The sequence below is a fragment of the Python bivittatus genome, unplaced genomic scaffold (assembly GCF_059951505.1).
Source record: "Python bivittatus isolate LINGU-HERP-01145 unplaced genomic scaffold, Pbiv_v1 ctg000350_np1212, whole genome shotgun sequence".
Classification (NCBI taxonomy): Eukaryota; Metazoa; Chordata; class Lepidosauria; order Squamata; family Pythonidae; genus Python; species Python bivittatus.
The window spans coordinates 26,462,443-26,487,706 of NW_028277074.1; the positions used below are offsets into that span (position 1 = coordinate 26,462,443).

At 36.4% G+C, this 25,264-nt stretch overlaps 1 protein-coding gene across 2 annotated transcripts in view; it reads left to right on the forward strand.

Moving 5' to 3' along the window:
- The window catches only part of SRPX (sushi repeat containing protein X-linked), a 41,154-nt gene that overhangs the window by 8,692 nt on the left and 7,198 nt on the right, over nucleotides 1-25,264 (forward strand). Inside the window, exons 2-6 of one of the 2 annotated variants that reach the window (XM_007433248.3) lie at nucleotides 12,459-12,518; nucleotides 18,867-19,058; nucleotides 20,951-21,127; nucleotides 23,329-23,455; nucleotides 23,896-24,017. In XM_007433248.3, the coding sequence (XP_007433310.2) occupies nucleotides 12,459-12,518; nucleotides 18,867-19,058; nucleotides 20,951-21,127; nucleotides 23,329-23,455; nucleotides 23,896-24,017 (678 nt within the window). The remainder of the gene's footprint in view (nucleotides 1-12,458; nucleotides 12,519-18,866; nucleotides 19,059-20,950; nucleotides 21,128-23,328; nucleotides 23,456-23,895; nucleotides 24,018-25,264) is intronic. The other variant, XM_007433250.3, reaches the window with a different exon arrangement.

Genomic DNA, 25,264 nt, shown 5'->3' on the forward strand with positions numbered 1-25,264 from the left:
GAACACTCTTATATATGAATTATCTTTATTTAAAAATTATTTTTCCATGATGGCTTTTTTCACTCTACAGATATCAGATACCTAATACCATACTGTTCAACTAAACAATTTGAGGAAAACAAGGACATGCCCTGTTTAAATCTCATCCCATACCATAATAAAAATGTAAAGCAGTTTTGTCATCTAACAGAATTGTTACAGTATGAACTGTGGATTAGAACAGTCTTCTCAGCCTTGATATTTTCCAGTTATGTGGACTTCAGCTCCCAGAATTTTCAGCAATCACAATGCTGACTGAGTAATTCTGGAATCAGCCCACATATCTGAAAAGCATTCAAATTCAGGAAGACTGGATTAGAATCTATTTCAGTAGATCCTGAAGTGCGTCTACTGAAATAGCTGGTTATGAAGGTATGAATTTGGGCATGAAAAGTAAAGTATTTTAATGTTGAGCTCAATTCCTGGTGACTACATAGACATGTTCATATAGTTTTATTAGCAACAATAAGGAAATGATTTGACAGAGTGGGTTTTGGACTTCCCAGTCTAACTTGCAGCTTAGCATTTCTTGGTAATCTTTCATCCAATTTCAACCAGGTCCAGTGTTACTTAGTTTTTCAAAATCAGCTCAGGTCTATTAAGAGTTACCATCTAGCTACGGCCATAGAGTAGAAAAATAGTAAGCAGTGAGGTCCAAATAAAATAAAATAAAATAAAGACAATAAAACAACTATATTACATTCTAAAGAATAGTTACAATACCCAGTATACTGTCTCTAGTGGTCAATATAACTAATAACAACTGACATACATGACATACTATACATATTTTTCTGTCTGACGGCTTAAGAAAAGGAAGGTAATAATCTGATAGTTTGGCCTTTATTTTGTCTTCCACACCTTCTGCCGAACAATTCGACCTTGTAGCTGTACTCATTTAGATATTTGGTAGCAAGTGCCCAAACAAGACTTCCTGCCTGCCTGCCTGCCTGCCTGCCTGCCTGCCAGCCAGATTATTTTGTACACAAACACCTTATCCTGTTATTGTTCTATACTGTACCAACATCTATAATATTTTCTTGTTTATATATTACAGTATACTACAAGCTTTATCCCAGCACTGTTTTTAAAGAGCTTATAAACATTGTATAAATAAATGAAACATTAAGACTGTTTGAATATTCATGCACTTTATTTGCAAATAAATAGAAATTTATTTAAATCAAATACTTTTAAAAGCAAGAGTTGGAAAAGAAATCCCAGATCTTTATTTTTGCCATTACATTTATAGTGTATTGCCATAACTGAAAACACATGTTGAGGTTTACACTCAATTGACTTACAGAGACCTCACAGGGATTTTTTTTGAAAATAGAAACTTATTTTAGTATTTTTTCATTTTCATAAATATATGAAAATGTTTTATCTGCCATTGGCATTATGCTGTGCATTCTTCCATAATATTGCATTTTTCTTCCCAGCCCAGACTTTCCACTGGGTTTTTAACTGACCCAGTCAAAGTAATTTGGAATACATGCTCTATGCTTTCTAGTTTTAGGAGCAAAGGGAACACTTGACCAATTCTTGTTTTTAATTAGTTATTAGTTGAGAATCTGATTTAGGACTGTAGAAGTTAGTTTAGCATAGAATGGCATATTATTGAATAATGATTGATAAGTTTTATTTTAAAATATCTTTATAACTTTAAATAGGAGTAGCTACCTGAGCATAGTTATGGAGCAGCTTTAGAAGTACCATCACAGTGTTCTTCAGTGAGGTATATGCTTGTGTAGAATATTGCATTTCATGGCAGTACATATATTCTTCACAATCTTTATTGTTCAGTGTTCAGCATGTAAGTGCTTCTTATATGAAATATAGGAACCATGTGTTTTTGTCATATGACTGTCTAGGACAGTGTTTCTCAACCTTGGCAACTTTAAGATATGTGGACTTCAACTTCTAGAATTCCCAGCCAGCTTGCTGGCTGAGGAATTCTGGAAGTCGAAGTCCACACATCTCAAAGTTGCCAAGGTTGAGAAATACCGGTTTAGGGGATATCAAGGGTCATCACTTCTTGGAAGTTCTTCCTTTAAGTGATAGATGCATAGAAATGGATGGTGGTTAAATGGTTGGTGGAATGCATTCTGCAGTTCTTCTTATTCATGTGTAATGTGTTCTAGCAAAAATACTATTAGAGGAAAATGTAGAAACAAGAAGTTTGTGCCACCTAAAGCAAATAAACATTTCAGTTGGGTATAGGCATGTATGCACGCCAAGTTGGTGCACAGAACATTTACCAGACTGGAATGAGTGTAATACTTAAATTGGGTTTAAAATTCCAATTAAGGGGAAAAAAACAACCTAAATTCTTGTACATGATGGTGCAAAGTTTCATAAAGGTATGATGTTAGACCCATATAAAACCCTATACAGTGGTACCTCGGTTCACGAACTTAATTCGTTCCGCAACTCTGGTCGCGACCCGAATTGGTCGTGACCCGAATCAAATTTCCCCATAAGGTTCAATGTAAATACAGTTAATCCGTTCTGACCCCTCCGAATTTGGTCGCGACCCGATTTTTGGTCACATCCCGAATCAAATTTCCCCATAAGGTTCAATGTAATTACGGTTAATCCGTTCTGAACCATATGTTTTTTTTTTTTTAAACCGCAAAAATATGAAACAAAATACAGTACGAAGAGAGAAAATGCTAACCTTGCTCGACGCGACTTCTGGCGTGGAGGACAGGAAGGCGGGTGGGGAAGCGGTTATTGCTTGGAGGGGGAGTCCCCGTCCCTACAGGAAGCCGCGACCACGTGTCACGGGAGGGAAAATGGCCGCGGATCCTGTTCGTCACCCGATCCAGCGTTCGCGAACGGAAGCAAAATTTTGCGAATGGAGCTGTTCATGACCTGAATTGGTCGTGAACAGAAGCGTTCATGAACCAAGGTACCACTGTATTTAAAATAGTACATAATAAAACATAGATATAACATAGAACTAATCAAAAGCAACTAATCCATGAATGAATGAAGTAATGAATCAATTAATATAATAGCATTAGTGTTTATACTATACTATTTCTATACGTAACATTATGCATTGCTGGTAGAAATACTATATTTAGTTACAGAATATCTTTCTGATATGGTAAGGTGTATTTCCTGTAGTTTTGCATTTTGTTTATCAACAAGATTGATATAGAAATATTTTAGTTGATACAATTGAGCTCTCAGTCATGCAAAAGACTCTCACACATAATGCTAAGCCAGGATTTTGTAACCATGGTTTGCTGAACGTGCCATAATGGCTGAGTTGGCATACAAATATAAACGATATGCATAGGTTCGCAACCACACTAAGCCAAAAACAAATCAGATGTTGGATTTACATGATATGTGAACTCAGCCAGTTTCTGTTGTTCATTTATACCACACAGTGGTAAGAATGATGTTCTGTGTTTGAGCACAGTCTCATAATTCAGACCACAGTTGATTCCTTAGATTCTAATCCCTTTTTTAAATTATTTGGATGACATTAATAATATATACTTTGCTGTACATTACAATCACAGTTTAATTTTATCAACCTCAAAAGTTTTGTGTTTTGTAGTTTTATAGGAACCATAAAATCATAGGGTTGGAATGGACCTTGGAGATCTTCTAGTCAAACCCTCTGTCCAACCTTTACTTGAAAACCTCCAGTGACAGGGCACCCTTGTTTTCCGGAAGGAGCCTATCTTGTTGCTTACTAGCTCTCACAGTTAGGACATTTCTCCTTTTGTCAAGTTTAGATCTCCCTCTGTAAAGCTTTCCGCCACTGGTTCTTGTCCTATCCTTGGGTATCATGGAGAACAAATCCACACCGTTTTCTCTGTGACACCCCTTCACAGTATTGGAAGACTCTTATCCTGTTTCCCCTTTGCCTTTCTTCTTCAGGCTAAACATACCCAGTTCCTTTAAAATTTCTCCATAGGATTTAGCCTCCAAGCCCCTTGTTGCTCTTTTCAGTTCCTCAGCATTCTTGTACTGTGGCAGCCAGAACTTGATACAGTATTTAGTGTAGTATGACCAGTATAGCATAGAGTGGAACTATCATTTCCCATGATATCAACACTGTACTTCTGTTGATGGAGCCTAAAATTACAAAATTAGTTGTTTTGGCAGCTGCAGCACACTGTTGGATCATGCTCAATCTGTGGTGTACCAGGGCACACAGATCCTTCTCACAAGTACTATTGCCAAGCCAGGTACTGCTGACTTGTACTTATATACCTGTCTTTTTTTTTTCCTATCTGAGTGCAGAACTTTACATTTCTCACATATTGTTATATAGGCCCAGTGTTCAAATTGAACAAGATCCTTCTGAACCTTGAGCCTGTCTTCTAAGGTATTAGCAATCCTTTCCAGTTATCTACAAATGTAATGAACATCCCTTCTAACCTCTCACCTAGAATGACATGGTCCCTCTCTCCCAAAGTTCCTACAACTTCCTCCAGTGAGCAAGCTGATCCTGTACTTTCATCCTCAACCTTTTGGACAATGAAGTTGTCTGCTAGGCACATCAGTGCTGGCTCTCCCATTTGTTGCAGACTTTGATTCCCAGTTGATGTCAGAGTAGTTGAAATCTCCCATTATCAAGGAAATCTATTGAATGCAAGTTAAAACACATAACAGAAACAGTGAGTTTCTGAAGAATACTCTGACATAGCATATAACTTATTTGCACCCTGCAGGCATTCTCCTCAGAAGGAATTTCTTTCTGTGTTGAAACAATTACACCTGCATGGAGTGGAAATAACTTTTAGCATATGGCTTGGAGGCTGAGCATCTGTGTTTAGATTTCTTCTGATTGCTTTGTACATCATGAATTAAGTAGACTAAAGGATTTGAGGACATTTAATATATATATATATCAAAAGAAATAAAAATAGAATCCATCATGTTGGTACTTAATTGCAAGCAGATGGCCTGAGGACCAGCTCTTCCATTTATATGGAAGGCATCTCTGGCAGGGGCCTGCAGTATGTGAAGCAGTCTTGACAGTTCACAGAGACACAAAGGTGGAGACATTAGTTCTTGGGAATGCTGCAGGAGTAGGGAAAATTCCTTGTCTTTCCAGACTACCTCTGCATACCACAAAGCTTAAAAGGATTGTTTTATTTACTATAAGAAATGCTTCCAGGCTAGCTGTGTTGACATGAAATATGATTTCCTTAGTAATGTCTAGAAAAATATGTCCAGCTGATGAACCCAGCCTTATGAATTATTAAAAATGGAAATAAGGACGCTGTATTGTCATGGAGAACACTCCTTTGGTGCCCTGTTGCATAGTTTTATTTTATATATAAGTGCATTTTTCTTGTTACAAAATAGTATGTGGTATATTACAGGTATATTACATATTACAGGTATCCAGAAGTCTTCATAGGTATTTTTAAAAACAGGTGAAAAGAACAAAAGAGCTACAAAAATTAGAGCAGATGTTGAAGTATTAATGAAGTATTAATATGGAAGTGAAATGACTGACATCTATTTCTGAAAATATTTCATCTCCCCCAGTGAGTAGATAATGCTACCTAATGGTTGTGTCTACATAGTATACACCTAACTGGGTCATGGGTGGGATTAGTGTGTCATTAAAGGTAGGGGAAGTTGGACCCTTCACGTTGGACCCTTAAATTCAGGAGGATGTGCTCCTGAAAATAGGCAGAATGCTAAAAGAATATTGTCTGATTAAATAGCAGAGTATCCCATTGAAAAAGTAAAATGCTTGTAATATAGTTGTCTAGGATGCAGAGTAAGGTCCTAAGCCAGCTATCAGTGAATGCAAACAGACATTCATTATGTTAGAATTAAAATGTGGATTAATTAAGAAACACATAGGGGTACAAAAGCCTACCTAAACTACAACATGGAAAGGGGAAAGTACAAGATTGAGAGAGAGAAACAGGAAGTTCCTGTTGTCTGTTAAACACAGAGACTTGTTTAACTAGCAATAGTCCATGTGACTAGCAATAGTCCTGTGACCATCAGACACAGGAGACCCTTCCCTTTATCTATCCCTTGCCATTCACCATAGTGGTGAAAAAAGGCCCAGAGGTGCAAAAAGATGATGTAATCTCCAACAGGGGCACTGTTTTAACCCAAAATAGGATGTCATGCAAAGAACACAATCATGTCCAAAGTGGTATAGTTGTCCAGCTGCACAACATAGTTCTCCAAGAAAAAGAGTTGGATGATAAAAAAAGTCAAATGGTTAGGATCTTAATTATGGAAAACCCTGTCAGAGTTCTGGCATACATAAATCTATCCCTCTAAATATACTTGGCTGCAGGGGACAACCATGTGATCTCCTTCTCGCACACTATTTGCAAATATGTCTTGTGCAAGCACCTATAGCCACCAATAACTCCAAAGGTAGAGGGGGAATGACACTCTTATACCTACGCTCTGAAAACATTCACATATGCTTTTGTGTGTTCCCAAATCTAAACAAGCAATAGAGCCCATCCAATGATAGTGTCTGTTCTTGGGATTATTTAATGTACATGGTTTACAGTATGGATGTTCAAACATAAACTCAGATGACCTCTGTGAAACTTTTTCCTAAGTAATAGGGTATAGGATTTCAAAGTTATTAATTGTAGAAGGAAGCAATATGTTATTTTAAAATTAAATAATGGGCTATGTGTTTTACAGGATCAGAATTAAATTACTGTATTATATGTCAATCAATAATAACCCCAGAAAGAGTCCAGTTCTTACATACCAGACTGTTTTTGTCAGTTGAGTCATTTTTAAAGTTGAGCAAGCAATCTAATTGCTTGTATAAAACTTTAAAATGATACATTTTTTTAAAAAAAAAATCTTTTGAGCTCACCGTATAGATCTGAATCTGAGGATTCTTCCAAGCAGGATAAGGCGAAGTAAGCCAATGTTTTTCTGTAAATGTCTTCAAAGCCTTTAGAAATTGCTATTTAAATCTGATAGTACAGCATGTTTTACAATTCTAGTAAATTTAGTATTTTCAAATATGGAATGCCAGCAGGGCTGCTAGCATCAGCAGTTTTTAAAGAAAAGTAACAGGAGTGGAAAACTAGAAAAACTGTGTTTGCTATTTTAAAAAAGAAATGACTAAAAGCAATTATGACCATTGCTGAAGGGTTAAGCCCACTATGAAAAATGAAAAATCTCACTGACTGAAATATATGTGGTCTGGGTTTAGATATATGGTACATGAACTCCACAAAGTAAAGGATTTTTCCCCAAAGCATCAACATCTTCTGACCTTTTAAATGTACATTTTTGTATTTTATCCAGAAACTTTCCCCCCGTTAATAACCCTACCTCAGTAAGCACAGAAAGCTGTTCTGTATATTTATATAATAATAATAAATAATCATTCATGAGTGTTCTGTGAAATGTGGTTACATAATGTAATGACATTTTGGGGCGGGGGGGGAATCGACCATGATACCACTAGTGATGAGTAATACTATATCCTCATTCATATACTGTACTGTATTGTGAACTCAGGAAGGAATTGATAGGCTGAGTGATCAAACAGGAGTATGTATAAAAGGGAGCAAAAATCTTAATATCATCTGTTATTATTGCTGTAACAATGATTTGCAGTTTCTTCATGTTTCTTTTGGAGATATAGTACTGTTACAAGGTATATAGCTTAATCTGAGGAGTCAAAGAGTGATGGGCATGGGTTGTTAACAGTACTTCTATGATAATTATACTTTTCCCTGAATGAGGACAATTAGAGTTGCGCATGCTTTGAAAACAATTTAGAAAAAGTGATCTGGAATTTACATTAGCACGTCTACTCTTCATTAAGGGAGACTTCCATGGAAATCTGAAAGAAGATGTGGAATCATTAATAAATGAACTCATTAATGCAGCTGCAGTGTTAATTCTATCTTAATGTGCATGATGTATTTCAGTGCATCTTAATGTGCGTGCCGTGCTTGAGCTTCTTATGAAAGACTTGAGTCAAATCATTTTCAAAGTGTGTACAACCTTATACTGATTATAACTGTGCTGGTGCTTTCCTAACACTGATGGTTTATCCATTAAGTTGATCACACACTTCCCAGGTTCAGCAACTTGAATTTTATAGAGTGAGCCTTGACATGCTATGAAAGTGGGAAAAGAATGTGCATTAATGCCATAAAAATGGTACAGGTCTATGCTTTTGATGGCTGAATACCACTGAACAGCAGCTATGTCGATTGATTAGAAAACAAATCTCACCTGTAGAATCAAAGCATTGTTGAAAACCACATGGGTCATTAATACACATTAGTTTTACTTCAATTTTATTGTAGATTTTAAGTACTGTAGTTTGTTTTTTCCTCATTACTGCCCCCTTTAGGAATAGTAAAGAATAATAAATGAAAAGAAAAGAATAGACAGTGATCTCATTTCTAAGTTAAACATATGGTCTTGATATAGTAAATGTTCATCTTTTAATACATTGCTCAAGAGCATTCTGCAGTATAGACACCCAGTACCCTGCTGTGTTCAAACAGTTTTCTCCTAAGGAATCTACTCATTTATCTGCTGAGAAACCTCTGTTCGTCTGCCAGCAACCAAGACCTGTTCAGTCTACCTATTTTCTGTAAGAACCTGGACTCAGTCTTGAGTTTAGCACTCCTTTGCAATTGCAAATTATAGGTACTGATTTATTATGACAAACAAGCTTTTTTGGAACAATCCTTTCATCCTTTGTCCCAGCAAGTATAAACTTTAACAACTTATCACCATCTCTTAAAATGCAACAACAATCTCTTCATTCCATATCTCACCTCATTCTCTACAAACAAATCCTTAAAGCCTCATCATCCATCCTAATCAGCAAAATTCCATCAGGGGTTACCAGAAATAACCACATATCTATTATAAACTTGATCTAATAAACCCACTTGAATTCCTTCCTTTTACATTTATATCTCATATTCTATTTTAAACAGATCCCCCAAACCTCATCATTCAAATCTAATCAGTAAAAATCCAATAAAAGTTACCAGAGATAGCAACAAAACTGTTTTAATCTTAATGAAATAAATTTAAAATGCAACATATAACCTCTTTCCCATATAACACTTATCTATAAACAAAATCTTAAAACATCATCATCCAGTCCTGGTTAAAAAAAAAAAAATCTATTAAAGATTGCCAGAGATAGCAACCTATCTGTTTTAACCTTGGCTACATAATCTAACTTGATATTCCTTCCCCTTACTCCCAACAATCTTGGCCTTTAGTCCCTTCAAATAATGTCCTGATCCTTGGTTTCTTTTCATTTTCTCTTTGTCTTTTCTCACATATCTCTGACAACATTAACAAGTCCCTTTTGTAGATCCAATATAAAAAGGTTATCCAAGTCACCCTTCTGGTCTCTTATTTGTATGTCTTTTTAGTTATTAAAACATCAGCCAGTTTCATTTGTATATACAGTATTTCATCTTTTCCCATACCCTTCTTATAGGCTGTCATTTTTAAGTCCATATTTGAATAATTTCAGCCTTGTTCAGTAAAACTTTTTCATCTTCCATAACATCATTTAGTCTCCAGTAATGGCAGAGATCCTTAAAACTAACTTCTGAGTCTATTGCTCACAAATATCTCTCAATACATCCATTGTTTTATTTCCTTCTGGTGCCCTCTAGTATCCAACCTTCAAAGTCCCATTGTATCATGTTGCTTTTCTTCCAAATGCAAAAACATGAATAGTTTCCCATGGGAAGGTTTCTTATATTTAATTTCCAAATTTTGTTAAATCCATCTGCACCTTAGTCCATTTATAACTTTCTAAAATCAACACTCTAATCACCCTTTGGCTGTTAATTCTATAAAAAAAACCCCTTAAACTCGTACTTAAAACTTTTTTCATAAAGAATTGAAGGAAATTCACTCAGTGAATACCATACAACCTGCTGTTCCAGAAGTTCTCTATATTTAAAAAGTCATAAAAAATTAATTCCAAAGTGATTAAGAAACGAGGATTGGCCGAACCTTGAATCTATAAAGGCTATATTACAACTATGAGCTTAAATGGAATCCCAGCCACTCAACTCACATGTAGATTGCAAAAATGTCGGTTCCTGCCATCTACTCATGAGAAGCAGCTGTCTGAAGTACATGTGGGTGATCTCATGATCTGTCCTTTCTATAGAGAGATTTCGCCGGCCTGGATCCTGCATCCGGCCGTGGATTTCAGCTATAATGTCATCCTCGCTTCTTCAGGGATGGCTTCAGGTCACCATGTCCTCACTGGAAGTCCAGAAGGGAGGGTTTTTAAAGCATTTGTGAAAATATTAGGAAAAAATCCCTATAGAAAATAATAAGAACACATTGTTAGGTGTGTTTAATCTCTCCAAAGCTCAGGGACTTTTACTTCAATGGCAAAAATCTTTTCATTACTTTAAGTAACACTGAGGCACTGAGACAGTACTTTAACAAGACACAATATTTTTTTCTTTAACAAACCTTTTAATTAGTGCCTTTTTCAGCCTAAGAAACTGGATGGTTAGGTAGACACTTACTGAAATTCCTTCATTTCAGTGGAATTTCTTAATTTATTTAAGTATTAAGATATGACTTGTTTTTTGGTGTTTTTTTTGTAGGCATTGCCACTTCACCTACTTTGCAAAATCATGTAACACAAGTGGCACGCTCTTTTTTTAGCCTGACTTCTAGGGAATGTACAGTAAAAAACTGTGTTGCTCTTTGCTGGTTTTTTTGCTTGCACATCGATTGGCTATGTCAGCAAACAAAAACAAACAAAAAGGCAGTGAAAGGGCTGCTGATTCTTCTCAACTACAAAAGTAACCTTAACTTTAAAACAACAGCTTAAAGAGTACACACACAATCATTTGTTGAGCTGCGATGTGTATCCTCTACGTATATTTGAATGTCTTATTTTTACATTTTTAAATGCATCCTGAAAAATCATCATCAACGAAAAACACTGAGGAAGCCAACTAAAGCAACAAACCAACAAAACAATGTTATAATAATAGTCCTTGTGTTTATACAGCCCAAGTAGCATTAATAACATTTGGGTGTATATGTGCATAATAACATGCACATGCATGCACATCTAAAAGAGCACTAACTTTTCAGGCAAACTAATAGGAAGGAGTTGTGGTTAGATATCTTCTGTCTGGTCATCTGCTTGACTGTTGCCCTTTCACTTACATTCCACTCCCACATCACCCCATCTAGTCTAGGCAATAGCAATATGGACATAAATGGCCCCAATGTTCTGTTGCTTAAGTTGAAAAAGTCAATCTAGTGACAATATGTGAAGCAGCCTAGCTGCAGTGGTTGGAAGAGACAACAGAAATGGCCAAGTTTGTTCTCAGAGTTGAACAAAAAAAATCCGTATTATTCAAAACAAAGCTCTTGAAATATGTACTGTATGCTATGCTTCTAACTTGAAATGAGCAGATCAGCAGTTTAAGGCTGGAAAGTTTTGCACATCCATATGGTGGAATTAGCTGATAGTCTTGATCCATATTTCCTTTTATGCAGCAGCTCTTAAAAACAAGTAATTGCACAATAAATTCTGCACATCCGTATTTGTCAAAGAAAAGGCTGGTATAACCAGACTATTCATCCTTGTCAAGCAAGTGATTACATCTTTTGGAACTGATAGCACAGATCTGCTGTTAGGGATTTATATGCCTGGGTTCATCTATCAAGGATGTACTGTAGATCTTGGACAGCAGGCATGGGAGCTGTGACTGTGTGCTTGTACTTTAAAGCCAAATAGTAGAAGGACTTCTTTGAACAGATGAAAACACAAAGTGAAATCTCAGATTCCGTTATGTAGGTACTGAGTACCTATGTTAAAGTAGTATACAAGTTTAATGATGTATGAGAATATGTCCTATGTTCAAGTTCCATTCAGGTAAGTAATTTATATATTATTTCTTTTGTACTGTTAATGCTATTTTGATTGGCTGGAATAGCATTAAGTGTATGTAACCATCATTTTATCTTCATAACTAAGCCTAGTCATACCTATAGATGAATGTAGAATGATAGTTACATCTGACATCTCTGCAGTTGTTAGAATGGCTGATGGATCCACTTGCATCTTTGAACTGTCTTATAGTGAAACCTTTAAAAAAATTAATTTGTGATGGAAGTTCCCTGCTGAATGAATTTTAGCCTTTCCTGATTTAAAATTGGGAACCAATCAGATTATCATCAATTTTGATATCATAAATCCATGATTTTATGTATTTCACTATAAACAGATTTTGCTGTGATTCTAATCAACATGGAAGCTTATGCAATTTGCCTGGCTGTAGGATGTTTGTCACATCCTAATTCTTCCTTTGCTTACCTTTGCGAGAACTTAACTGATGCATTTAAAATGCATTATATTTTCCTTCTTGCTGCATTGTTTTTTCTCTTCTTTTGTGTTGTAGGATCAGGATATTCAACAATAGAAGATGATGAAGATGTGTATGCACGCAATAGATATAAAGGTGAATGCTTTGCTTATGTACTAATGAGGATCACCTGTTGCCAAGAGAGCTTTTTTCTTTTCCTGCTTGGAGCATGAAAGCTTAGGTCTGTACCAGCCAATTTTTGTACAATTTGTTTTATTATATGTTGTGAACAGTTTATTCAAATTTCACAGTAATCGGAATCTTAATTTAAGCCCTACATCACGGTTACTTTGTTTTAATCCATATTTCCCCACTATATATAGTCTGCTTTTCAATGATATATTCAAACAAGCTTAAATGTTTACTATCATATAAAATATAATTGTGCACAATTCACACAACATATTTCAAAGATACCTTATCAATAATTGTTTTTTTTTTAATCTTCGCCATGCCTGCCTTTTTAGCAGAAATAACATCCCAGTGTCTTTTGTTCTGATTTTATACAGTGTGAAAAAGCTAACGTGATTAAAAAGAAAGAGAATGGACATCAATCATTACGTTGTTTATTTGTTTTTTTAAATAGCCAAGTTATTCAGAAAGAGGATAGTAAGATCCATAATTCAAAAAGCAAGGAGCAAGTCATGTGTATTGTTAACAAAGTATAAAGCAGAGCTCTCAAACCATTGATTGATTGATTAAATGCCATCAAGCCAGTGTTGAGTCTCAGCAACCACAGAGCTCTCCAAGATGATCTGTCTTTAACTTTACCATTTTGGTCTCTCAGAGATGCAGTAATTGCTGTTATAATCAAGTCCTTCCACCTTGCTGCTACTCCTTCAACGTTTGCCAGCATTATGGACTTCTTAAGGGATCTGAGTCTTCCATAGTGTGTCTAAAATATGAAAATTTGTGCCTGGTCATTTGTGCCTCAAGTGAACATTGGATTGATTTTTTTTATGTTCCATTTGTTTGTTTTCCTGACTATCCATGGTATCTTCAAGAATCTTCTCCAGGACCAAAGTTGAGAATCATTACCAAGTGCCAGATGAGTAATTTGTTCATTAATCCAAGGGCCACAACATTGAAGCCTTTTCATATATGGATACAGAAGTTTCTAGTGAGTTAGAAATGAAGAAAATCTCATTGAATAAAGCATAGCATTGTACTTTCATTTCTGAAAATATGTTCACAACAGTGTTGAAGTTGAGTGCTTTAGCTCTTTCTTTTTTGTTACTTAGTACGCTAAGTCCTCGTTTTTACTATATCATCCAGTTCATTCAGTAAACCATGTGTATTACTTGACCTAAGTGATACAATAGTATTAGCATATCTGCCAACATATCAAACTAAAAAATTAGAACATGGTTTATAGAGTGCACCACTTAATTATTTATGCTCCTACTTCCATCAAATTCTAAAGTGACTGATGCAATCGTTTGCATATTTTGCCGAGCTTCCCATACTCCATCTAAGATTGTCATCTCATGCAGACATGATTTAAACACCAGTAATATTTTTCTTCTCATCTTGAAAACTTGAAAGCTTGCAATTATTTCATAAATCTTCAGTTGCCTTTTAAAACAGGCTTTGCCTCTGTAGGGACTTTTGTCCTCTATCCCCTACCCAAATTGTCAATGCTGCTATAGAAGGATTGAGCTCTCTCTCCTGTGATCATGGAAGAAGGGACAGTGCCCTTCGTGCTCAGCCTTTAGGCAGAGAAGCAGTTGGTTGAGCCAGAAAAGAGCACACAAGATGTGTTGCTCATAGTTTGCTTATGGAGACAGCTATTGTGGCATGTGTCCCATGGTTGCAAAATAGAGATTCAAACAAAGCATGCCAGGTAAATGGAAGAGACTTCAAGTAAGGAATTTTCTTATAGATAATATCAGTGAACTCATATCTAGGAAACTTAGTGCCCTCCAATTCCAATAATACTTGCTGGGGCTGAAGGAAGCTAAAAGCTTGCATACTCTTTTATTAACTCATGTGCAGATGATGACACCAATGAATTATTAGATAGATGTGCTCTCTTTCCACCTCTCTCAGGGCAGCATAGATAACACTCCCCCTCCACTTTTATCCCACCAACTAAGATAAATAGGTTGAAATAGACTGGACTGAGAGATGGCAAGTGGCCCAAAGTGATCCAATCAGATTCTGTAACTGTTGGTGGATTTGACCCAGCCAGACTCCTAACTGAGGAAACCTGTTAGAATGGTCAAACTTAACTTATGGACGTGGCACTGGTGACTGGTAGGCTTGAGACCAAATTCAAAGTGCTGACTATTATGTATAAAGCCCAGATTACATCATCCAACCTGTCATCAAGAGAGGGCTTGCTGTGTGAAGGAAGCAGACCAGAAAGTAGCCTTTTTTGTGGCAGCCCTCCTAACATGGAACCTGCAGCCCCTGGAGGTTCTTGTAGCCCCTACCCTTTGCAAAAGGCACGTAAACCATTCTTTTCCACGGGACCTTTGGGCTCTGAGCAGTCATCTAGTTGTCCTTATGCTTATCTTTGTTTTTAAATGTTTCTTATTACTGTGGATGCCACAGCAAGTCTGAAGACTGGGGAGTTTTATAAATGCTGTAAAAAAAGCAAGGATGGTTTAGTGTATAGTTTATGCTAATTAATAAATATGTATTAATATTTAGTATCCTAAATCTCCATAGTATCTTGTTAGTCAGCTTATTCATCTTTAGTATGTCAGAATCTAATGATGTTGAAAAAGGCTTCAGAAACTAACTGCTCATTGAAGAGATGAATACTGATTGTGAACAGGATGATCACTGCCAGGGAATCAATATGAAGAATAGACTTCTTGTTTCTTCTTCTTTCAAAATGTGCTTGAAATATTAGATGAAGGTGCAATTCTTGCAGATGTTTAGGCAAAATGTATGTTTCAATTAATCCCTAAGTTAACGAAAGCTGACACAACCTCTACATAGATTAAACATTTTAATTTATGCAAATTGTAAGTTATGCAAATACTGGTTGAAAGGTAATGAGTAAAATATGTTGTTATGTCAGCCTGGCAAGGTAGTCCAGACAGGGAGCATGACCAGATGGACTAATTCTACTTTGTTATAAGTTTACATTAACAGAATCTTGCAAGTCTGAAAGTACATTTCTTCCCCTTCGCCTTTACAGCCCAAGAAACTAGGGAGGGTCCCTTCTGAGATATACGCCACGTCCACATTCCTTTTGCAGGCTAAGCTGCCTCTTGTCTGACTGTTCTCCTGACTGTGGCTCTCTCCCCTGTCTCCCAAGGTCATTCCCAGATAACATTACCTCTTGTAAGAAATGAATGTTTATTGAAAAATAGCAAAAAATGGCTGTGGATGAGAGCACACTTCTCGCTTTGCTATATGAACATGAGAGTTGGTTATGTCAGGAGAAACAAAATAAGTTGAACAGGGTATTCAAGAAGTCTATGTGGTTGTCTGGTTAAGATCTCACAATACACCTCTTCATGGTCTCCACTTGAAGTGATTACTGAGGATTGGAGTATTCTGTGGATAAGTCCCAGAGCAGACAATATGCTTCAGGGTAGAAGCTTCCTGTGGGATCTGATAGGCTTTGGTTTCTAATTGCTTCAGTGTATGGAATAGTTACTGCCCATGCAGAGAAAAAGTCATGAGCAAAGTTAATTGGAGAGCAGAAAGAATTTTACTTCTTTGTGTGTGTGTGTGTGTGTGAGAGAGAGAGAGAGAGAGAGACAGAGAGAGGGAGAGAGAGAGAGAGAGAGAGAGAACTTAACAAAAAGAATTATAAGTACGCCAAGAAAGTAAATTAAGGAAACAATGCACAGTATAGCAATTAGCAAGCTTTGATATCATATACCCATTTATAAATTCCGAGCCTTAAATTTTAATATAATCCCACAACAATATATGCATGGTCTTACCCACTTTAAAGCACAGCTGCAGGCAAGTGGGGAGAGAGTTTGAGGATGAAGTTACATTCTCTCTATGGTCCCTCTTCCTGTTTTGGGGTTGGTCCTTTTCATGTGTGAGGGCCTCTCTCCCAAGTGTTTTTCACCCTTGAACTATTAACTTGAGTCGAGTTGATGCCTCAAGCCAGAAGTCAAGTTGACTTCTGGCTGAGTTTGCTATCTGTGTTTTGTCTCACGTTAGGGCTTTGCAGATTAACAGTTTATTATCAGCAGCCTGCACTGGAGGTTTGTGAGTAACCCACAAAGCACTCTGCTTCCAGACTCCTCTTTTCTAGAAAGCGGCATGCAGGACCAACTGGCTGATGCAACACTGAATGAGCTGATAAATTGTCTTTTGAACATGATCTACTGACATGGTAAAACAGGAAGAGACAAGGTAAAAAAATGAGTGGGTGATTAATTAATTTGATTTGAATACAAGAGTGAGTGACCACCACGAGAGAAGTACATTGAGATGGTTTGGTCATGCAGAAAAAACAAACGAGGGTCAAATCTCAAAATGAATGGGAAGGAAGAATGCTAAGGTTAAAGGAAGGAGAAAACAGAATGTTGCAGTTGGATGATTACCGAAAACAGGGAGATGAGAAATTTAAAGGGCAAAAGGCAATGTATGAATCATGTTGTGAATGTGGTAGAATAAGAGATGGTTTGCAAGGATCAAATGCTATGGAGAGCTATTGTGATACTATTGTTATAAAGTAGATTAGATACTTTTCCTATTGTTTTCTCTCTTGTCTTTATTTTGCTTACTTCTTACTGTTTTTTTTTTTTTTTTGGTATTCATTGCCTAATGTTGTTCGTCCCAAGAAAGAATACCATGAGACATACAGTATACAAGTATACTGAAAATACTGAATTTTTTTGGTGCTTATCTCACTATCTAAAAATTCTGATGCACCAAATTTCCTCAGTCTGATGCTGTCCAAATGACTTCCAGGATTCTTGGGCAATGTTTGTTGGCTGGGAGTTGCTTTCCTCATGCATTTGGAGGGTGTCACAGTGAAGAAAACTATAATACCCACAGCCTTCTTCTGTGTAATAATCTTGATGCAACTTGCATCTCCTCTCTCTGTTTTCTGTAGATGTGTTCACAGAAGGTTTTGGCATGTGGACCATTTTTTTTCCCATTCCTTTTCCTGGGGTGTTGTTTAAACTAGATTGCCTTGGTGAGATACACTGTTGACACAGAGGTTCATATGGATGGATGGATGGATTTGTTTTTTGTATAATCACTGTCATAGGTTTCTCAGCAATACACAAAAAGCTTAAAACATCCTTGGTAAAATAAGAGACATATAGTTAAAATCAAGGCAATTAGCATGCATTCTAAAAACAGAGCAGTATATAAGGATCAAAGAATGTGGTTTCCTCAATTAATTTTTAAAAAGTCTCTAGAAGAATTCCTTCCTAACTTGTTTCTGGAAGCCCAACAGTGTCAGGGCATGTCTAATTTCCAGGGAAAGGCTGCTCAATAACATGGGGCCATGATGGGAGTTGCTTCTTCCTGGACTTAGCCTCCTTGATTTCTCAGAAGCTGGGAATTACAAGCAATTTTTCCTGGACAAGCCAGTTGTAATTGAAGGGGGCAGTCCTGCGGGTACCTCAGTGCCAAGCCATGTAGTTGTATTACATATCTTGTATAGATTGAATATCAAAATTCTCTCTTTCACGTGCACCTCTTTTAATTTTTCTCCCTGGCGTATATGGTGTTCATGTCAAAAAATTCAGTGAGCCAGTCACTGATCGAATGAGACTTGGCTTAAATAAGTTCCTTTTGAGATAGCAACTGTTAAATATTTGGGAAAATAGAGTCAACTGGAATCACACAGCTGTGAAAGTTAAAACTTCAGCATTGTACTCTAATTTTAATTTGGCTTAAAAGAGAAGAATTAAAGTTTTTGTTTTATTTTTGAAGAACAGAGTAGAAAGCATACATGGAACTAATATAGTCAATGGTTTTAAAGGAAATATTTTCTGTAAAATAAAAGGAGAAATGGGGTATTGTTATACTTGTCCATTTATTTCAGTAGATCATATTCTTAGTAAAGTAAGTATAGGATTGCAATCTTTAAAAAGTAAATTTTAAGCAACATTTACAGATAACATTTTATCCATTTTTGGTGCAAATTCAATCCACTTTCTTTCTGAAAGAGGAAAAAAAAAATCTTAATTATGGTAACTGGCCAGTTGGTGGCAGACTTATCCCACAGCAGGAAACTGAGGAGGCAGTCCTCCTTGCAAATTGTTGATTTTAATAGTTCAGTATTGTGCAATTTTTAATATAATAGTTAATTCATGCAACATACAGGGAAAGCGATAGTTGTCAGTTCTATAACTTTGGAGAGTGAGGCCTTTGGATCATGTAGCTTCTGTTTCCCTGTGTAATTTTATATTCTTGTTTTTCCCCACTTGAACTCCATAGTTAAATTAATTCTACAGTTCTTATTCTTTCATTTCTTGGTTTTCATCTTGTGGTTTCTCTTCCTAGATACACCATGGTGCTCCCCTATCAAGGTGAAATATGGCTATGCAAATTGCAGAAGTCCTCAGGAGGGGTATTACAGAAATGTCTTGGGGACCAAATGTGATATTCGTTGTCAGAAAGGTTATGAACTACATGGTCCTCAGGAGCTTATTTGCCAGTCAAACAAACGCTGGTCTGGGAAAGTTCTCTGCAAACGTAAGTGGCTCATTTTTTTCTGAAGGTTTGCTTTCAACTTCACTTGCTTCTGATCCTGTTGTTTATGATCATATAGAATTGAATTTTAGTGGAGCTCTTATTAGTCAATGTTTTAGCAGGGTAGAAATTAGTTCTTAGCTCATATGGGTTTGAAGAAGCCCAAACCAAGAGATGAAACAGCAACTTTTAGGAAAGTAAAGTTTTTTTATGCTGGTTGAAACAGTTGATAGTGTTCAACTTCATACAATGGAATACGTTTTTTAAGTCTCCCTATTCATTTCAAAAGGAAGAATTTGTGTAGGGTTTTTTTAGCTGCATTGGCAATATTAATGGAATGTAATTAATTAATTTCATTTACGTCTCTGTATGGTTATGTAGGCTCCTTTAAATATATGCACATATAACTTTAAGGATTTATTATGAATGGAAGTGTAATCCGTGTAGCTTTTATAAAGAAAATTATACAGTCTTTTTTTTTTTAGCTTTCCATGAGAAAGGAATTGCATGAAATACATAGCAATAAATATAAACACTGATACTAAAAAGACAAAGGAAGGGATTTCAGACTTTAATAAGAAACATAAATCAGCTGTTTTTTTTCTTGCAGTGGTTTTGTAGATATTTTGGTCCCTTGTTTCTCTTTGTTCCTGACCATCCATGCGGCACTTCATGTAAAATGAAGGCAATAGTAAAATTATTTCCTGTTCAAAACTCAGTTTCTTTATGCAAAATCACCCACTTTTTGCTTCTATATGTTGCAAATATAGCCATATTTAATTTTCACAGAGAATTACAAAGGACAGATTTCAGAATTTTCAATATATCTCTGCTCCCATGGCCCAGTTTAACCCAGATTTACTCTAGATATAGTCATGCACAAATAAGAACACCTCCATAAGCTACCTTCAGGACTCCACCAGCAGAATGACTTGAGGAAGTCACCCACTATAAGTGAAGGTAAATGGATCCACCCAGAGAAACTGGGTGGATTGTTTGGAAAGTTTAGCACATCTTCCCTAACCATGGCAATTCACCCTTCCCCTAGCAACCAGTCATCTCACACTATCCAGGAGACCCTCTGACTTTCCAGTAATAATTGGAGGGTTAGAGTAAATTCTAGTTACTAAAACCAAAGTTACTGCACACGTCACCTCCTCAATTGGTGAAGCAAAGCCTCCAAATCCTTTTGTACACTGATAACACAATGCTTCTATCACATTCTCAAATTGTGCTTAGTAGGGCCCTGAGGAGTTTTTTTGTATAGTATTGTAGAGAAAAGAATCTGCAAATGAACTACCACAGGCAAAGTTAATGCTCTTTTTAATCTAGGGGGAAGCAGGCCATACTTTTAAAGCTTTGCTCCCTTGATCTCTTCCCAGAATTTTACTGGGGAGAGATCAAACACGAGCAAACCAAAGTGGCAGTTAAGACAGTGATTTGAAGACATAGCTCACCAAAAAGAATGAGGCTCACAGAGAAACATAAGAGTTTACAAATACCTACCAGGAGGGCCTGTCAGCTATCTCTCCCTCTATTCCCCAGACACAGGAGAACATTTACTAAGATAAAGTTTGTTGTTCTTCCTTTGGCTGTCTTACAAGGCAGATTCTCTATAAGAAATCCATCTGACCTTATGGACTGGAAATGATAGACAATGCTACTCATGTTTTATTCCCCTGTACCCTCTACAAAAATTACTACACCAAGTACATTACAACTTTTCTGTTGCATCACCCAGGCCGATCAGACCACTTCTGTGTCCCTGTATTGCTTTCATACAAAAATGACTTTGCTACACATGATGTTGCAAAATGCAGTTCAGTATAATGTAGAGTCTGATATGAAGTAACATAATCATGTCTTCAATGATTAATGTTGATTTTCTCTTGCAGAAAAACGTTGCCCAACACTTTCCATGCCACCTAATGGAGGATTCAAGTGTGTAGATGGTGCATACTTTAATTCCAGGTGTGAGTATTTTTGTTCACCAGGATATCAGTTAAAAGGAGATCAAGTAGTACAATGTATGGATAACAAAGTCTGGAGCGGAAGACCAGCTTCTTGTGTTGGTAAGTTGAAAATCATGATGATACACCATTGCATTTGGAGAGTAGTGAAAGATATGCAAAAGGCAATGAATACAGTTGCTCACAAGTGTACTTTCTGGCACTGTTACACAGTTTCCTAAGGATCAAAAGATTATAATGCAGCCAAAATGAGGCTCAAAATGCAAATTGTGTCCCTGTCTCCTAATGAAAATGGCTAAACACAAATGAGGGCCATTATCATGCCTCCATTGTGTTATCATTGAGACAAAGCAGTTGTATTTCTCTGCATTTATTGCATCCTAAATTAGGTATCCAACAGAGCTTTTCTGAATATTTAATAGGCTATTCAAATTGGAGCAATTAGAGAGAGACAGAAAATGACAATGTGATATAGTTGTTAGAATATTAAACAAGTACAGTATACAGAAGACTTATATTCAAATCTACATTCCTCTCTGAAATTTAGTGAACTCAGGCAAATCATGATTTCTAAACCCAGCTTTCATAATGATAAAATTGACAGAGGATGGCACAGAATCACATAAGCCACAGTAAGTTCTCTAGAAGGAAGGACAGAATAAAAAAAAAAATGTTGGAGAGGCAATCACTGAACATAGATGCTACTTCTCAGCCTTTTGGCTAACATCAAGCATACATAATTTCAACCATTTTTCAATCGGTCTGGTATTGATGGAAAGCTGTCTACTGTCAAACTAGCATAGCTGCATGGGGCTTCTTTACATATAAAACCATACATTCCTGCCTTCTGTGAATTTGGGTTGTGTTTATCTAGTAATTGTTTCTATGCAGTTACAATGGCCTAGAACATTCTGGTCAGGCAAGAAGTATTTGCAGATCCAGGAGAGCCTTGAGATACAGTTCCTATAGTAACACAGGGTCATTATGTTAAGGTAACTGAAATTCATAACGAAATAGAAACTCTTACGCTTTATTATTTAGTGAGAGGATCCTGAAACATTGAATAGTCCAGAAACTGTTCCATTCTTTTTTTATTAATTTCAGTTTATTATTATTAGGGACTGCCTTATTTACAGGGATTGCCTGTTCTTTGAGCAGTGCATTTTAAAAGGTTGCCCAATCCATTTATCATCAGCAAAAGTTTTTGTCAACTGGCATTAAGAACATTTGCAGTTGTGTACAGGATCACCAGCTTCAGTTTACTGATGATTGATTCATTTGCCTTAAGCAGGAAGAAAATGTTATAGTGCAAAGTGTTGGGGGTTTTTTAAGAAAAAGGGACAGTAGTATTCATAGGCCTTAATGTCTTTATATATTCCATTTTTGACAAAAGTATTTATAAACCAATTTGATGTGTACAAAAGAATATGAGGCTATATGGTTCCAGGCTATACATACTATTATTGGGAACACGGTGCCTTTCAGTCAAAAAAGGAGACACAGAATGAAGTTGCACACAATTGCAATTAGATGAACAAATGCAAGCAAAATATTTAAAAATCTCTGGATGTAGCTGCCCCTAGACATGCAAATGGAACTTTAAAGCTTTAATCTGCTAGTCTTCCCAAACACTTTTTAAAAATTACAATCTTTCCTCACTTGCGTCAATCTACTTCAAAATCAAGACCAGATTTTTGAAATTTAGTATAATTGTAACCAAACATATATTGGTTGTTACTGTTGTGAAGTATGCAGTGTTTTAGTTTATTGCAGTCTTACTTGTAATGACTATCTATAGAGATACCAAGTTCAGCACTATTTTTCCTTTCCAGGTATTAAACAAAAAATAAACATAGATTTTAAGTTGTTGATGGAAAAAATATTTCATGAATGATGGAAAATGAAAAAAATATTTTAGAGAGGCGGGGTTGCCAATTATAATGCAGTAAAAAACTGAAGTGTAACTTTGAGTAGAGTAACTTTGTATAGAAAAAGCTATACTTTTCACAAAATAAGAATTTTGAAAAGCACAGATAGCTAAAATTGAAGAAGGGTAGGCAAGAAATAACTTTATGTGAAACATTTTATTGCTTTGTTCTTAATCTCAGATAGTTCTCCGGTATTTTAGATAATATTATTACTGGCATCGTTTTAATATTAATATTTAATGGATGAATTGTAACTGTCCTGATAGCAGTTTGATAATGTGGCTTAATGTTTTTACTATTGTCTGAAAATGTGCTATGCTTCAGGAACAGTAGCTTAAAACAAATCACTATGTTACTGTGTGTTTTTATTTACAGACATGGAACCTCCAAGAATTCAGTGCCCAAGTGTAAAGGAGAGGGTAGCAGAACCCAATAAATTAACATCCCGGGTATTCTGGGACACTCCAGAGGGACGAGATACTGCTGATGGCATTTTGACTGAGTGAGTAAAGATGTATGGTTAAACAATAAATTGAAAGTATATAAACTTAAAAGGTGTATATGAAACACACTTTTTAAGTTTATACACCTTTGGTTTAATACATAAGGCTCTAAAAGTTAGTATGAACTGAGAAGTTTACAGCGCATTAGTTCCTAGTCTTTTCTTCAAACATGCAGCCCAAATAATTTTTTAGTCTAGCAGTTGAGGACTAACAAGATGCAAGATCAATTTTTATATAGTTAGTGCCTGTTTTATATTTTATATTATTGTTGTTGCATATTGTTACCAGTAGATAGTGTTTGAAAAAGTCAGATTTTCAGAAGTTCATGATGAGAAGTATATTATTAATATTACCTCTTTAGACCATATTCTGTAAAATATACACTGCAAGAGTGAGACATCGTTGTCTTTTTTAATTTAGCATTTTATTTCATTTTTAGTGTTATCTTGAAAGGACTTCCACCAGGATCATATTTTTCTGAAGGAGATCACAAAATCCAATATACTGTGTATGACAGAGCTGGGAATAAGGGAACTTGCAAATTTTTGGTCAAAGTCACTGGTAAGACCATTTTCCATCTGGAAACAAGCCTCATCTTGAACCCAAGCCCCATTTACATGTTACTTGAAAATGTCAACTAGCTTCCTGAATCTACCCATCTGGGTCAAGATTCAGAGTTATAGTTCTAATATACCTGGAAGGCACTAATGTTGGAAAAGGCTGATGTCGACAGCACAAAATAAATAGGAGACGGCCTTTTAAAAAAAAACATATGGGGATAGTAAGTTGATGCATTCTGTATTGCTGAACTACAAACCCATAATCTCTATTAACAATGCTGGCTGGGGCTGAGGGTGGTCATCTCTTGAGGATATCAGGTTCTCTCTCAGACTTAGATAATTATAGCTTTATAGTTTAGCACAGTAATTTGTCATATAATTCTTTAAAGGAATACTTTGCTGATCAAACCTGACCTCTTTATTGGAAATGGCAAATTGTGTTCCTCCGTTTTTGGAAATAGTTGGGAAAGAGATATTGGGAGGTGGGAGGGAGGGGAGCACCAATAAATGGCGCTTTGGTCTTAGTTCTGTCACAGTATATCACTGATAAGAAAGGATATATTTTAGCATTTGTGGGAGATTTATTTGAAAATGATTTATACATACCCAGTTGTCTCAGCAGCTGATACATAAATGAAGTTATATCTGCTTTAGATATAGCAATGCACATAGCACATCGCATTCTGTTTACTAAAGTGACATGGCATACTTAGAAAATATCTGGAGGTTGAGTCATGCAACTGGACTTCTTTTCTTTTTGGTTTGATACGTTGGTTTGATACTCACCCAGCCAGAGAGAGATGTCCTAGCAAAGGCCTCAACTTTGCCATCCCTCCCAAGTATGTTCCTGGGGTGGAGTTCATCCCAGCCGCAGACTCTGCCATCCACAACAACAACCTGCCCGTTGGAGAAGTAGAACAACTCCGGCTGAAAATCTCCGCAGTACTAACTGGTGCTCAACCTCTTCCACCCAACCTTACCACCCAAGAGAGGACAGCCCTGACAGCCCTCAGCAAAGATGAAACCATTACCATCCTGTCGGGAGACAAAGGAAGATGCACAGCTGTCCTGAACTCTGCAGACTACCACAATAAAATTAATTCACCTAGATTGAAGAAGCTGCTTGGACAAGCAGCGAAACGTATCAAACCAACAAGAAAAGAAGTCCAGTTGCCGTGACTCAACCTCCAGATAATTCCACCTGGATGACTGAGAATCTACATCAACTTAGAAAATAGAAACAATCCA